The sequence below is a fragment of the Rhynchophorus ferrugineus genome, unplaced genomic scaffold (genome assembly GCF_030347505.1).
Source record: "Rhynchophorus ferrugineus isolate W39M unplaced genomic scaffold, kcgeb_rfMv2 rfM10, whole genome shotgun sequence".
Taxonomy (NCBI): Eukaryota; Metazoa; Arthropoda; class Insecta; order Coleoptera; family Curculionidae; genus Rhynchophorus; species Rhynchophorus ferrugineus.
In genome coordinates, this window is record NW_027472589.1 from 18,596,884 (window position 1) to 18,613,394 (window position 16,511).

General features: G+C 34.2%; 1 protein-coding gene across 3 annotated transcripts in view; it reads right to left on the reverse strand.

Annotated features, from left to right (window-relative positions):
* Positions 1-328: 328 nt before the first annotated feature.
* The window catches only part of LOC143203812 (uncharacterized), a 77,440-nt gene continuing 61,257 nt past the window's right edge, over positions 329-16,511 (reverse strand). For all 3 annotated transcript variants that reach the window (XM_076416101.1, XM_076416100.1, XM_076416102.1), the window contains 6 exons: positions 14,343-14,547; positions 13,740-14,282; positions 9,498-9,644; positions 7,976-8,359; positions 4,703-5,289; positions 329-806 (listed from right to left, as the gene is read on the reverse strand). In XM_076416101.1, coding sequence (XP_076272216.1) covers positions 485-806; positions 4,703-5,289; positions 7,976-8,359; positions 9,498-9,644; positions 13,740-14,282; positions 14,343-14,547 — 2,188 coding nt within the window. In that variant the 3' untranslated portion in view covers positions 329-484. The remainder of the gene's footprint in view (positions 807-4,702; positions 5,290-7,975; positions 8,360-9,497; positions 9,645-13,739; positions 14,283-14,342; positions 14,548-16,511) is intronic.

Genomic DNA, 16,511 nt, shown 5'->3' on the forward strand with positions numbered 1-16,511 from the left:
TATATAACGGAAATCAAACAATATTACTTATTGCCTACAGGCAGATTGTTGACATTCTAAAAAATTAATAAAAAACAAATATCATATTTATTATATTATAGAAGATGAAAATTGTCAATACGTCAAAATAAATTTTTGTACTAGCTTGCGGCACATTATCTCTCATTCTGAGATGAAACCCTTAACACAACTCGACTATGTGGACAGCATGGGTACTAATTGGTTTACAGATGATATGGCAAATGCATCAAGAGGAATTCAATGACGCGTCATATAGTTACTGATGAGAATTGAGAGATCTACAACTAGGGATTATTAAAACACCACGTAAATAAAATAGCTCCTATTAAACATATTTATTTTTTAACATCTCAACAGTTAAAACAATCGATGATATTTAAAACTTAACAAAAAAAAAGAAGATATGGCACCGTGTTACTCGAGAAAAAAAGAACAAAAATTATAACAACACAACACTCTTCGCCTATATGTCCTTGGGCGGGTTAAAATACTCCCAGTGATGGAGGTGGACCACTGTCCGGTCCTCCCCGTAGCCGAGCAGGATCAGTCCGGCGATCAACACCAACAGGATGATCATGATCACGTGCAGGTCCTGTTGGCCGTCCGCGTTGCGCATGATGTTCTCCGTCAGGTGATAGATCAGTCTTTTGATGGCGTTGTTCGCTCTGGATCCGCAGGCCCGGAACAGGCGTCCGGCCAGGTCGGGAATCGATGGATCCGAGAAACGTCTGACGCCAAGGCTTCGACTGGGTGTCGCTTCGGAGTCGTCCGACGTCGATCTTGATCTGAAACACATAAACCATCGTTCTTTATTAGTCCCCTATAGGACAATATCCGGTTTTCATATTATTCGAACAAAAACATTTTTGAAATTAAAAAAAAATATATTTTGTTTCATATTTTCAAATTTTCAAGACTTCGACAATAGCGACATTTCAAAGCAGATTATCAAGAAAAAAGCTTCTTCAAAAATGTAAAAACCACAAAATAAATGAATAGCAGACTCAAAATTATGACCTAGAATGCAACCATCACCAAGTGCAACAAACACATTTTAGCAAGCAATCTTTTTAATTATTAATTTAATTAAATTATAATTGAATGGCCTATATGACTACTTAATGATAATTCTGCGATTTTACTTTACCCGGAATAAAATTCATTTCTGCAGAAAATGGATTTGAGCGAAAAGTTGATGTTTGAAATATTATAACTTATATATAGCTTATATAATATAACTTATAACTTATATAATAGCGCGTGACGTAATTGCTTTGGTTGGAGCCACAGAGAAAATAAAGATTTAGCTTTATAGGCAACTTTGAAGAAATGTTTCGTGACGTCCCAGATATGGATGTCACGGCCTTGAAACAATTACTTTCTGTTACATATTAAATTATCCTCTTTACCAGCGAGGGTTTATCTTGACTGGACCTACAATTTAACGTGGGCTCCGAACCACAGTCCTCGGCATTAAGTCAACCGACTGGCCAGTGACCAACTTAGAGACCATCCCAGAAGACATCCGATCTTACCCAGCCTAGTTACTGCCGTAACTGGGATGGTGATTATTGTCGGATCTTCCACTGTTGCCTAAAGATATTTACAATTACAATAACAAACATAAAGTACATCCATGCCACAGCAGGATACGAACCCGCGTCTATAGCGACAGTAGGACGACCGTCCTGTCCTCTTGACTGCTCCAACGAAGCTGGAGAACTAATTACATGTTTTAATTAATATGCTAAAAGCAGTGAAGGCATTAGACTGGTTAATTTCGTTTCTATGGTGCGTCTATTGTCTATTTATTTTGGCCTCCATTTTTAGTGTAACTTACATAGGGAAAAATATGTTTAGTTTTTTAAACGGTTTCGTCATTAAATTTCTAGTTATTAATTAATTAGTATAATATTAGTCGGTTATACAATATAAGTATAAACGATTATCGAACTAGGAAGTTTTGTGTAAAGTATGGATGCACAGATAGTAAATAAATGCATAATCGTTCTCTTTGGAAGAAGCATCTGTCTGTTATTAAAAAATGGGTTGATAATATTAAAAATCTGAAAATGAGTGGATTAAGTATGAATGTAATATATGATCGTTATCGCGTGTTTTGTTGTTGGGGTAAGTTTGTTCATATTATTAATCGTTGAGTTATATTAATTTTTTAATATTATAAATTAATCCCCTTCCAAAAGAAGCTATGCGAAACGGCAACAAACATTTATTATTGGATCAACTATTTGATAGTTATAACTCCACTAAAGGAATAGCTTCTGAATCCAAACGTATTAAAAGAAGTTTTACCGAAGTTCAAGACACGAGCAATTTTGAAGTTTAATAATAAATTGTAACAATTGTTAACATTTTATACAACTTAACTTATTGTTGAAAAATATAATATCTACTTTTAGGGAGGACATTTCTTTAAATAAGTATAATTTGAGTAAGTATCTAAATAAATATGGCTTTAGGCTACTTAACCAAAATAGTTTGGAAACATTTTTTGTATAGTAGACTCAGGAATATACATACCCCAACAAGCATATTTGAAAAAGTATTTAAAGCACTCTCCATAAGTTTTTTTATCTTCAATCGACTTTAGGAAATCGTGAAGAAGGTAAACATGTTTTTATTTATTAAACATAGTTCCCTTCAAGGGTGCTACACTGATTATAGCGACCCTCCAACTTTTCGATACCATTTTTGTAGTACAATTTGTCCTTTGCTTCAAAAGAGGCCCCAGTTTCGGCGATCACCTCTTCATTCGACGAAAATGTCTTCCCAACGAGCATTCTTTTGAGATCTGAGAACAGGAAATTGTCTCTGGGGGTCAGATCTGAATAATACGGTGGATGAGGAAGCAACGGTGCATTGTCTTCGTGAAGCAATTCGACGCCCAATTCATGGATTTTTGTCATCGTTTTCACTGACTTGTGACGCGGTGCTTTGTCTTGGTGATTCCATTTTTTTTAAATGCGACCGTTTTTCGGCGATTTCGTGCTTCAACCCGTCCAATAACGCTATGTAATAGTCGTTGTTGATGATCCTTCCTTTTTCAAAGTAGTCAATGAAAATTATTCCATGCGCATTCCAAAATACAGACGCCAAAACCTTCCCAGCCGACTGTTGCATTTTACCACGCTTTGGAGCGGGTTCGTCGTGTGCAGTCCACTCGGATGACTGCCGATTAGACTTCGGAGTGAAATGATGGAGCTATGTTTCATCCATTGTCACATATCGACGCAAAAAGTCGGGTTTATTATGCTTGATCATCTTCAAACACTGCTCCGAATCATCAACTCGTCGTTGTTTTTGGTCAAAAGTGAGCTCGCACTGCGCCCACTTTGCACAGAACTTTCTCATACCCAAATATTCGTAAATGATATGATGTACATGTTCAGTTGATATTTTTAGAGTGTCTGCTATTTTTTTATATTTTCGTCGGTAACAACCCCTTCGGCGGTTTACTGCGTTCGCATACCAATCCTTCACGGTTGATTTTCCTGGTGCAGTGTTCGGAAACTTGGCATCATGTCAAGTTTTTGCTTCAACTGTATTTTTTCCCTTCAAAAAGCAATATTTTATCAACACGCGAAATTCCCGAAATTATGAGTCACTCAGTAGACTAACAAGTTGGGAATAGTTTTATATATTATACTCCATACTACAAAAAAAGTTGTTTTATTATACTGTTAGTAGATCTTTGAGCTTTCTTTTATTTTAACCTGGGATATTACCACGACCTTCTAATTGCACAGTACTGTAATGGTCTTGTAATATATTTATATTTTATAGATATATTTATCTTTATACTTTATGGATGTATATTCTATTTGTAATGAATTTTATTTGATATATAATTTCTGAAATTAAATTGTTATTTAAATTTCATTGATTCCAGTCATATAAATTTTACGCCGGCTAAAAGAGCATGTCCACCACTCTATATCAATAACTGATAACTCCCGCAAGCAGAGGATGGTAAATATCTTGGTATATACCTATATAGACGCCTGCCTTGGAAGAAGCATATATGCGCCAAGTGGAAACAATTTGGACTTAAACGCTACCAAATGTATTGATTTATCGAGCGCCAATTCAAGTTATCATTGGATAACAAGATATTATTGTATAAATCTATACTCAAGCCTTTTTGGTCATATGGAATCCAGCTTCATCTCCTAGCCTTACATCTACATTAATAAGTCACAACGACATAATACTTTTTAATCATGATTCCAAATTAGAATATTGAACGGAAAACTATATTATATTTTATTTTGATACAAGCAGATGTTTGTTTTAATACTGCATTGCAAATATTTTGAATTATTTTATACTATTTGCAAAATGGTCTATAGTCTATTCAAAGTCTTTTTTAGTAATGCGTCGTGGATATTTGTGACGTCGAAACATTGCAATGTTTCAACGTCACAAATATCACTGACGTCTCAAACAATACTGAGAATATTCAAATATTTCTAACATTTACATTTCTAACAACAGTATATTCAATCTGTAGGGCCACGATGATTTTTAATGTATCCTTAAGATGGCTTAATTAGGTTAACTGCTACTTTAGATAGACTATACTTCTAACTCTCATCTTACCGGCACATTGGCATTTTTAATTATTTTTTTAAAACAAGACAAGAAATTTAAATATACTCACCTCGACATCGGCCTGGATCTGCTCTGATGTCGTCGTTTTCGCCTGGGGGCTGTTGGAATGTTCTCTCCTTCAAAACCCTCCACGTACTGCTTGGCGCGTAGGGCGTAAAAGCTGGCCGGCGGTTGCGACGGAAAGTACAGTCCTTCAGCGGGCTCCGGGGGTCGCGGGGGAGGCTGTTCGTCCACCTCTGGTTCTTCCGCGGCGGGTTCCTCCGCCACCTGCGGTTGCGTCTCGGCCTCGGCCGGTATATTGTCGGCCCCGACCTCCTCAGACTGGCAACTCCTGGGCGGGGGCTGGGGCGGTTCCGGACTGGGTTCCCTCTGGAGGGAGTTGGTGCGATGCGGCGGACTAGGGGGCTGTACGTCTGGGGGGGAAGTTTTTTTTTGCTCACGCTCCCGCTCCTCCAGTTTTCGAACAACCTCGTCGAGGAGCTTCTGCGACAGCTCAATCTCCCCCAAGCGCAAGGTGGTTCCGGACCTGTCGTGCAGGTCATCGGTGAGGATGGAGGACGCGTCCAGATCAGATACAACGATTCTGTTGGCTAAGAGTTCGTTCACTCGAAGTCTTTCCACCTCTAGATCCTGAACCTGCACATGAAAAGTATTCAATTAGAACTCTGGAATGAGCGTTGGAAGAAAAAAATGGGATAAAAATCTGTTGGTATCCTTTTGATAAAGCTACTGAATATACAGTAGGTGCCCAAATTATTAGGGACGATACTCCTAATTTATAGTTTATTATATTTGAGTAAATGATGTTGCTTGTAAAGGGTTACTTAATTTTATATAGATGGATATTATATCTTTTTTTTACTTTTAACTTAATTATGTATCTAAAAGGTGCAAAAGTAATGTTCCATATAATTATTCTCTTGTTATGTTTTGTCTACGAATTTATATTGTATTAATAGTTCGACGCGATTACCTCAAATTTTCAACTTTTCAGGATGGGTGAGGCTTTGGAGGCGTCTCTAAGAAAATGTAGAGAGATGACATGTAGAGGCCGACGTTGTTACTGCACTCCATTATTGCTGTAGTTTCAAAGTCTGTTGTCAATCGTGTTAAAATTCAAATTGATAGTAAAATGCCTTTTGAGGCAAATCGTGTTGGCAAATATGGCAGAAAAGATTCCTCATAGCTGGACCGACCGAAAAATAAAAAATATCTGCATCAAAAATCGTAAAAAGACATTGCGGAGGCTATTGGTTGAAGAAAATCTAATAGGGCCGCGGCCTTCCAAAAAAAATACACCTAACCGAAAGCATGAAACAGAAACGACTCCTAGGGGCTAGACGACATCGAAATATGACTATTGCAGAATGAAGTCGAGTAAGTATAACTTTTCATAATAATGCAATTGATCAGTGGCGATATTCTAGTATTACATGTCTAAATTTACAGGTGTGCTTTTCCGAGGAATAAACCTTCCATTTTGATTGACAAAAGTTCTTTTGTAAGATGACGCCTTTGTAAACAATTCCACGCCAATTATCTTGTAAACGATGTTAAATACTCGGTTAGTGTAGTGGTGTGGTCTTTTATCACAGCCATAAGCACAGGACGCAGATACAGGAATGTATTATAGAAGGCACAATGAAACAATGATCAATGAACAGTTCTATGACGATGATAACTATTCCATATAAAGCATGTTGGAACTCACCAAACAGTAGATTGCAGAAGAAGTGTTTACAACCAAGCAGTAGTTAATAGAAACCCTAATCAGATAATGGTATCACAACTCCAAAACTCCAGTAAGATTAATGATTGTTAATAATATTAAAGAAAATGAAGATTATAGTATAACTACTTTGTATATATTCTTGTAGTCTTTATGATACCAATAAATTGCAGATATAAATAAAAATTATCTTACCAACCAACTATAGAATATTATTTGCCGACTACAATGAAAATTTTATAAACTACCAATTATAATTTACAAGAAAATATCAAAAAGCACAGATATTATTTGTATATAATAAAAAGTGTATATAACAGAACATGGATGTATATAGAAAACATAGCTAAGTGTATACACTGGGCTTGAATACATTGGATGAATGTAAATGGAACTAATCTCAAGAAATATAATTATTTTCCCACGTTCAGGTTTCTTTTCTAGTAGAAGGGAAAAAGTCACGCCAGGGCCAAGCTGCAGAAGCATATTTCCAACGCCATCTTGCCGATACTTCTATATGCTTCCAAGATTCGGACACTATTATAGTCTGATATCTACCAGCTCGAAATTTCTCAAATGCGATCTCTAACGAAAATTCTATATGTTCTGTGTGAAATCGTACCGTAAATGTACGATTCATTTAAGATATGGCAATCAGTGGTTACAATGGTTTGGAGATTTCTGTCGAGTGAAAAATGAGCGAATTCCTCCACACATTCATGTGGAAATTTGGACCTTTTGGATGAAAGGGATAGAAACAGCTCCGAAAAAAAGACGTCAACAAAATAATAGAGGCTAATAACGTCCAAAACCAAAACTGTTGCGGTCAATCAACAGCAGTGAAGTATAGTGTTGCGACGGAATTAAATGTATCTATATTTAAGAAAGTTCTTTGATTTTAGGTTTAAGAAAAACATAGCTGAAAAAATATACATATAGCATTATAATATTTGTGACATGTGAAAAGAATTATGACTTGTAACAATATGAAGCATAGCATCGCATCCAATGTGTGGTCGAATCATAGTAGGAAAGGCACCGCACATAAAAATCTCCCCGTTATCGAGTATTCCGGATAATGGGGCAGGGCTAGATAAAGGGTATAAGAATCTAGAGCTGGTAGAACACCCCTTATTGTGACTATCGTTAAAAATCTCATGAAAGCATTAAACCGTTGAATATCCTAGTATTTTTAAGAATCCGTAATGCACATATTCCTTCCGCCTTAGAAATTCCTAGCTGAAAGAGCATCTCTATCCCCGAAATTCTGCACGAACCGGATATGGAAAATGGGTTTCTTGAACTAGCCTTCTCAGCCACCACCAAGAATCTGAAGGAGTAGCTTAAAACGCCATAAAACACGATACATCATCAGTAAATAAACATCGCGATTTTCGTCCGAGAATAAGCTCAAATAAAAAAGTTGTTTGTATAATCAACAGTTAGGCTCGAGGACGGAATGAGCATTAGCTAAAGTCCCTCAAGTGCTGACGATAGATTGATGATGATTATGACAAGCACAGTATTGCCATCAATATAGAAATTAAACAACTTCGAAAATAAAAACAGATGACAACACTACATCGTTATTACCTGTTGAGATTCCGAGTGAACGGACACTTCGTCAGGATTCTTCAAAGCTCTAAAACTTTCCGGTATCTCTGAGTATTCCTCGTCCGAATACTCTCTGGTAACCGGTATCAATCGCTCCTTGGAGGACAGCTGTGAGTCCGGCAGCAATTTAGCCCCGTCCAGAGGCTCCACCACCAAGGACCCATGCGTAATGGTTTCTTCGTAGGAATACACCGACGGTGTGATCAATTTGGGTTCCTTAACAGCTGACTCCTGATGCAAAAGAGTCTCCTGCTCCTTCTCGATCCGCGGTGACTCGGGTTCCTCACTTCCTTCCATCTGGCTATGCTTGAAGGTGTCAGTTCTATTTTCAGGGGGTACGATGTTTTCTTTCGAGGTGATATCCTGAATCAGAAACAAAAAATTTTTAAGTAACTAGTTGATCCTAGGATACATTATATAGAAAAATGATTTTGATTTTGGCGCATGCATATAACAGGTCAATTGAAAAGTTCCCAGCCTACCATAGTAAAACAAATTTTTTTGGAAAAATTATTTTTTTTAATCAACAAAATTCTCTCTCTCTCTCTCTCTCTCTCTCTCTCTCTAGCGATCCTCCAACTTTTCGATACCATTTTTGTAGTACCATTTGTCCTTTGCTTCAAAATAGGCCTCAGTTTCTACAATCACCTCTTCATTCGACGAAAATTTCGAAATAAATAACGAAAAAAATAATAATAGCTGTTAATGATCCTTCCTTTTTCAAGGTATTCAATGAAAATTATTCCATGCACATCCCAAAATACAAATGTCATAACCTTGCTAGTCGACTGTTGCGTTTTCCCACGCTTTGGAGCGGGTTCATCGTATGTAGTTCACTCGGATGACTGTCGATTGGACTTCAGAGTGAAATGATGGAGTCGTGTTTCATCCATTGTCACATAACGACACAAAAACTCGTATTTATTATGCTTGATCATCTTCAAACACTGCTCCGAATCATCAACTCGTCGTTGTTTTTAGTCAAAAGTGAGATCGCGTGGCACCCACTTTGCACAGAGCTTTCTCATACACGAATATTCGTGAATGATATGATGTACACGTTCAATTTGATATCTTTAGAGTGTCTGCTAGTTTATTCAAGTTCAATATACGGTCATTCAAAATCATTTTGTGGATTTTTTAAATGTTTTCGTCGGTAACAACCTCTTTTGGCTTTCACCGACTTCAGTGCTCGTTTCACCACGTCTAAACTTAGCATACCAATCCTTGAACTTGAACTGTATTTTTTTCCCTTCAAAAAGCAATATTTTATCAACACGCGAAATTCCTTTTTACCCATTTTTTTTTGAAAAGTTGCTTCACTCGAAATATTATAATCCACAAATTAATGATCCGACAGCTGTCAAATTTATACACGCGTCTTTTGAGGATTAGGTCTAACTAAAAAATATATGGATTTAATTCTAGTAGCGCCATCTATGTGTCAGGCCGGGGACTTTTAAATTGACCTATTGTATAGTTACAAGTATCGAAAACTTACCTGTAGGGATTTACGGTATATTCTCGGTTTACGAGGAGGTCGTGGAGGTGCCGGTAGGGGTCTCTGTCTCATTTTTTGAACAACCTCTCCGGAAATCAAGTCCCTATTCACATCGTCGTCGATTTCTATATACTGAGCGATGTCAACCTGGAATAAACACGATTTTTGTTAAGGTTATTCATGTTTATTATTGCCTATTACTTAATTCACTTTTTATTAGTTGTTTGTAGATACTCTGATTATTTTTCACCTTAAATTTAAATGAAATTTTTAAAAATTGCAAAGTCTTGCTATCCATTGTTTTTCTTTCTTTAGACCATCATAGACTAGTTCTTTGTCTGATATTCTTCTGTTTTGTGAGTTCTATTGCATCTAGCTTTGAAATATTGCAGTAATTTAAAATCTGTTCGTGTTTTTTTTTGTAAGAGACGAGAAGAAGAGAGCAGAAAGATGTTCAAAATAATAATTAATATCCTGGGACATGGAGAGTGAGAAACTGAAGTAACGGAATTAATAATAGAATGAGAAAATAAATAATCGAATAAACGAAAGTAAATCCGCTAAGATGAGGAGGGAAGAAGCCTCTAGAACAATGGATAGCGATATATTCAAAAAGTATATTAAAGCATAAGAAAAAGTACAACAAAAAGCATAATTATCAAACGCGCTGGTCAAGATGAAGCTTGTGTTTACAAAGAAAAGTTTTAAGAGCATTTGTTACAGATAATCGATGAAGCTGAAGGAAATTATAAATTATCGGCGACTTCAAGGTCAAAAATGTGAATAAATCTTTGGTATATTAGAAATTGGCAATTTAATTTACTTTTTTTTAGTAATTTACTTGAATATTGACTCTGACGTGACAACGACTGCAAGATTTTTTTAATTAATCTCCTAGAAAGTCAATAATCTGCCCGTGGGCAATAAGTACTATTATATAATTGCCGTGTATATAACTATCCTGACATGTAGTAGATCACTTCGGTAAGTGATCAAAATGATCACTAATAGTTATACAGTAGATCACTTCAGTACTTAAGTAAGCTGTACAACTTATAATCTAAATCTTATTCTAGATACTATTCTACCTTATTTTAAAGCCTATCCTAAGTTATTCTAAAACCTATTCTAGCTTATTCTAGAGAATATTAAATTTCATTATATGTGTCTATTAAGCAGTTCGTATGGTAGTTTACGTTTGAACCCACGCACTGCACTGTCATCTCGCACATTTAAGTGTTTGGCGAGTGCTTTTGGATGCAAGATTTGTACGCAGAGATTTGTATAATTTTTTTAGAATATACATGAGCACGTAGTTCAAATGGATGAGGAGAGTGTCGACATTATACAGATGATATGATAGACGCATCAAGGGAATGTACGACTAAATTAGAAGATATAAAGTATATCGGTAGAATTTTATATGGAAACCCTACGCAGGTGGTAACAGAATAAAATAGGGAAAATATAATCATGTGAAAATGACACATAACACACCAATGAAGGAAATAAAAAGTAAACCTAAAAAAATATACTCCCCGATGAAAACAAAATACATTATTTTGATATAAAATTAGTTATTAGGTAGATTATGCTTCCAGGGATGCCACTATATAAAACAGAGTGCTTGGAATTTTACTTCATACATGGCAAATAAAACAACACTAACCTACAAACTATTGTGGATTTATAATTAACTGCAGTCTAAGTCCTTCGATAAAATATAGTATATTCAAAGTTATTTTGTACATACGTCCTCGTACATAATTTGTGAAGTCAAAACGTCGCAATATTCCCGCATCAACTCTGAGTTTTAGTTCAGTTTAGCTTTGACTTACAACAAAATTCTAATCTAAATAAAATAATTGAACAAAAATGTTATCAAATATAATTTGTTTTAACATTATAGTACATCTAAAAACTACAATTAATTATACAGCCACAATAGTTTACAGGTTAGAATTATAACCTCTTCTCTATAGAGACAGTATTAACTCTTTCTAACTAGAAGAAAATGAGAAGGAAAATATTGTCTGATTCTAAAGCGAATTTACAAATTTCGGTAGGCAATACATTAAACATCTTGATGACGTATTTACAAAAAACTTTGTATAGACTATATACATATGGTTAGCTGTTATGTTAGCTGTATCAGAGATTAAATATATGAAATGTATAAAAACAATAAGTAGTTTTTTCAATCGAAACATAATTTAATACAATTATTTTAGAGAATATTTCAATTGTTAGTGTGGAAAGGAAGAAGATAAACTTTTGAATAACTATCGATTAGTTTTTGTTAGTCATAACATTTATTAATAATTCATTGCTGACATATAGTTCTTCTTGCTGAAAATAGGAATGGTTTAATTCCTGGTTCAGAATTAGTGTTTTTCTCTAAGTCCAAGGGTGTCAAATAAGTTTTGAAGAAACCATATTAAAGAATGAACTATTTCAAATTGTTAATTGGTAAATTTAAATGAAATGTTTAATTGTATTTTATGCAATTTACTTTTTTAGAAATAAGCTTGAGAAAAGATACAAGTTAAATCAGATTGCTGAACGTTATGGCCAGAGGGTATTACGCCTTCCCCCTTGTCGCTGCATATTTAATCCAATTAAGTTGATATGGAGCATTGCAAAGAATTATTACAACAGGCATTCAGGATTGAGGAGGATATTCAAACCAGAATTGTCTGGATTTATGGAAAGAGGCATTATCGAAAATAACACCTTTGGTTTGGATGAGCTCGATCAGACACGAATGAAGAAGAAATTGACAAATGGTACAATCGGGAGCAAGTTAGATATATTGATATTAGATAGATTGGAAATAAACAGTTTAGTTATTCACTTGATTAGTTTTTCTGAAAGTGACTGTGATTGAATAAAATTTTATGAATGTTGGTTTATGATTCAATGCTAACAATAATCAAGATAGAGTGATGAAAGAGGAAACAACTAAAGGTCAGTATATACTTATACTACTAACTAGCAAATTGTATTATAGTGTGTGATAATTTTATGAGCATGTGTGTTATTGTTCAGAATATACATGAAGGTTTAGTTAAAATGTATAAGGATATATATATACATTGATATTTGATAACATTATTTAGATTAGATATTTAGAATTTAAGTTAATGCGGCAACATTGTGATATCCTAACAACAACAATGGCAACGCAGTGACATCATAGTTTTCGAAGAAGTGAGTTCACCTTTATTTTGGAAGAATTATAAAATGCAATTATCGTAAAACAAGCAGAAGACGTGGGAAATTGCCCAACCCGACTATCAACTTTTCGCATCAAAAAGGACGCGCTTGCAGAGCGACACTTCGCCAATACCGAAAAAGTTAGAAAATAGCTCGATGAATAGTTTTAATCAAAGGACGGACAGTTTTGTTAAGATGTCATCCATAAATTGCTGAAAGATCGGCAAAATCTATAAAATCAACTGGCTAATACCATGTAGTTTTTTTTTTCAGAAAAAAAACGGCAATGACTTTTGGTGCACCTCGGTCTTTTCTTCCCTATAAATAATTAATAATCATGTTACGAGAAAGACAGTTAAGACAGTCTACTTTCTCGGTAAAAGGTACCCAATGGTGGAGCAATGGGAGATAAAATACAATGTATCCGTCTAATTGCCACAAGTTTACACAGTTTTCGTACAATCTTTATATAAGTCTTCACGAGCCCTCAAACATATTTAAATACCTGTTATACCTGAAGGAACGTACAGTTGGTATCACTTTGACGGTTTGAAGGCTATCGTCACTAACTATTTATTCCGTTTTAATCTTTGTAATATTGTGGCTCTATAATTAACTATAGTTTAAGTCCTTCGATAATATATGCAGATAATATAAGTTAAAACGGCAACATTCCCACGTTGTGACTTTGGAAATACTATATAAAACAATTATAATACGAAAAACACGAAGAAGTCGTGAGAAATTACAACGGAAAGAAAATGATTTAATTTTGATTATAAGAAAATGTAACAATACACAGGAGAAGCAAGAAGCAGAAAGAACATATTGATAAAAAGAGGAAACAAGGAAGAAGTTATAAAGTAAGACGTGGAGCAGAAATCAGAAGTGATTTGGAATTGAAAGAAAGAGAGAGAAAGAGAGGTGGTCGCATACAGAAGACTAGTTTCAATTGTTTTCAAAATAATGAATGTGGCACCCTTAGCTTTCCAAAACCCAAAGCTCCCAACTAAATCTCATTCTTACCTCATTTTCCTTGTTATCTCCATCGTTCTCATAGAAATTCTCCTTCTCGGTTCTGCTTGTTGGAATAATGGTGCTGTAATTCCTCAAAGGTTTTGTTGGAGTTGCGGATGGGGTCGAGTGAACCGGCATTGTGGCAAATCTATCTTCCGTCTGACGTTTCCGTCTCCTAGGCAGCGTCCTGGGCGGGGGAAGGGGTGGTTCCATGAGCGGCTTGTTCTTGTCCACTATAGCGTAACCCATATAGTCCCGGATATCCTGGACGCAGGGCTCTTCGGCGCACGGTTGAAGGGGTTGATCGGCCTCGTCTAAGTAGGAGGGAACTTCCTCTTTCGCAGGCTCCTGGGTTTTCTGATACGGTGTCTCCATCAAGTAGCTGGGTACCTGCTGGTTATCAGCAAGATAAGCCTCGTCCGCTATTAAACTATCGACATCGCGCTGACTGGGCGGTAACGAAACTCTGGACAGGCTACTGGTGTGCGAGCGAGACCTATTCGGCCTTCTGGGAGGTTCATCCGCCGGAATTATGTAGTCTTCAATGTTGACCTTGAAAAAATACATATCAAAGAACATCTGGTTATATCAATAAAATTGAGAAATATTTACAGGTCGAGTATCCGCCATAATAGAGTCGTTCTCCGAGACAGTGAGACTCTTGAGGCTCTTGTGCTTCCTGGGTGGAATAATAGGTTCTTCCTTGATGTTGTCCATGTTCCTGAACGAGGAGGAATTGCGGAAATCATCTTCATAATCCTCGAAATCGCCCTCGTCGTCGCCCAAGATTCCTAAGCTTTCTCTAGGGAACTTTAACCTGAGAAGCCAAAAAAAAGCGTCTTTTAATATATGATGATATGTGATTAATATTAATTATGCTCGAAATGGCTTGAAGAAGAATTACAAAAACTCATTTTATATACAATGTGTTTTTAGAGAAGGAGTAAGGTAAATGGAGCTTTTCAAAGATTTATCTTGCAAACTTGATTTGACAAAAACTAACTTAGGTTCCATTGTATTCTGTGCAGCGACAAAAAGCAGACAAGAAACCAAAGGAACAAATGTTTTAATTCCATGTGTTATAAAAGATTGTATAAAATAGCTCATCTTTGAATGTATTTTATACAGAGTAATTGATACTCCACTGGATATGTTTTTGGAAGTTATATTAGATCCGTGTATGTACTTCAATCAGCAGTATCCATTCAGTCAGTGACAAAGTAACACTGGAGTGCAAGGCCAAAAAAGTTCGAAGGCATGAATTGAAGGACTTATGACTCGAATTCCAGCCTCAAACTTGACAATTGATGAAAAACTAGGTGTTTAGATACGATGCTCCAAAAGTAGGAAAAATGGCTACTAATTAATACTATATATAATTTATATTTATATATTTATATATTTATATATTTATATATTTATATATTTATATATTTATATATTTATATATTTATATATTTATATATTTATATATTTATATATTTATATATTTATATATTTATATATTTATATATTTATATATTTATATATTTATATATTTATATATTTATATATTTATATATTTATATATTTATATATTTATATATTTATATATTTATATATTTATATATTTATATATTTATATATTTATATATTTATATATTTATATATTTATATATTTATATATTTATATATTTATATATTTATATATTTATATATTTATATATTTATATATTTATATATTTATATATTTATATATTTATATATTTATATATTTATATATTTATATATTTATATATTTATATATTTATATATTTATATATTTATATATTTATATATTTATATATTTATACATTTATATATTTATATATTTATATATTTATATATTTATATATTTATATATTTATATATTTATATATTTATATATTTATATATTTATATATTTATATATTTATATATTTATATATTTATATATTTAAATTGACTAAGAATTCCATTGCTTGCTAGTTAAAAAATAGAGTTTTCTGTGAACTATTATGAATGCGCGACAAGCTCCTGCAGTTCCTCGGTACATCACCATATCGATGACCAGCGAGAGACAAACAATTATAATAGTCGTGTTGATATGGCATAATTGTGTTGTGAAGTGACTAGAAGTGAAGTGGATAGGCTTATAAAGCAAAAAGTTTTTGCACATCAAACACAACAACAGCGTGTACGACACAATGTACGGTGTGATCCAGTGATGTCAATAATTATTTCTGTATTTGCAACTTCCATAAATCAACAAGAAAATTGGTTTAAATCCGACGAAGTTGCCATAATATTGCAAAATAGTAATAAACGAATCAATTTTCAGATAAAGATATTTAACGGACACTAGATAATCGATACTTACTTCTAAATATCAAAATAGAAGAATTCCAAAAATGATTTAAACCTTACCCTAGAAGCCAACCACGCTTTTTCTGATTACGTGGCGAAATAATATGGACAGATTAGGAAAATACATTGTTAATTAGAAGATATGATTTGACATACCATAACAAAATATAATAATACAATATAATAATATAATATATATATATATATATATATATTGGGAATGAATCAACATTAATATATAATAAAAAAATATTCAACAGAAAAACGAGAAAAAATAACTAAGTAAATGTTACTACAAACATACAAAACATTGATTCAATTAAATTGAGAAGTCAATAGAAATAAATGAACGACCATAAGCTAATACAAATTTTCACTAAAATTCACAAAACAAATAAAAACCCTATTCAGATAAAT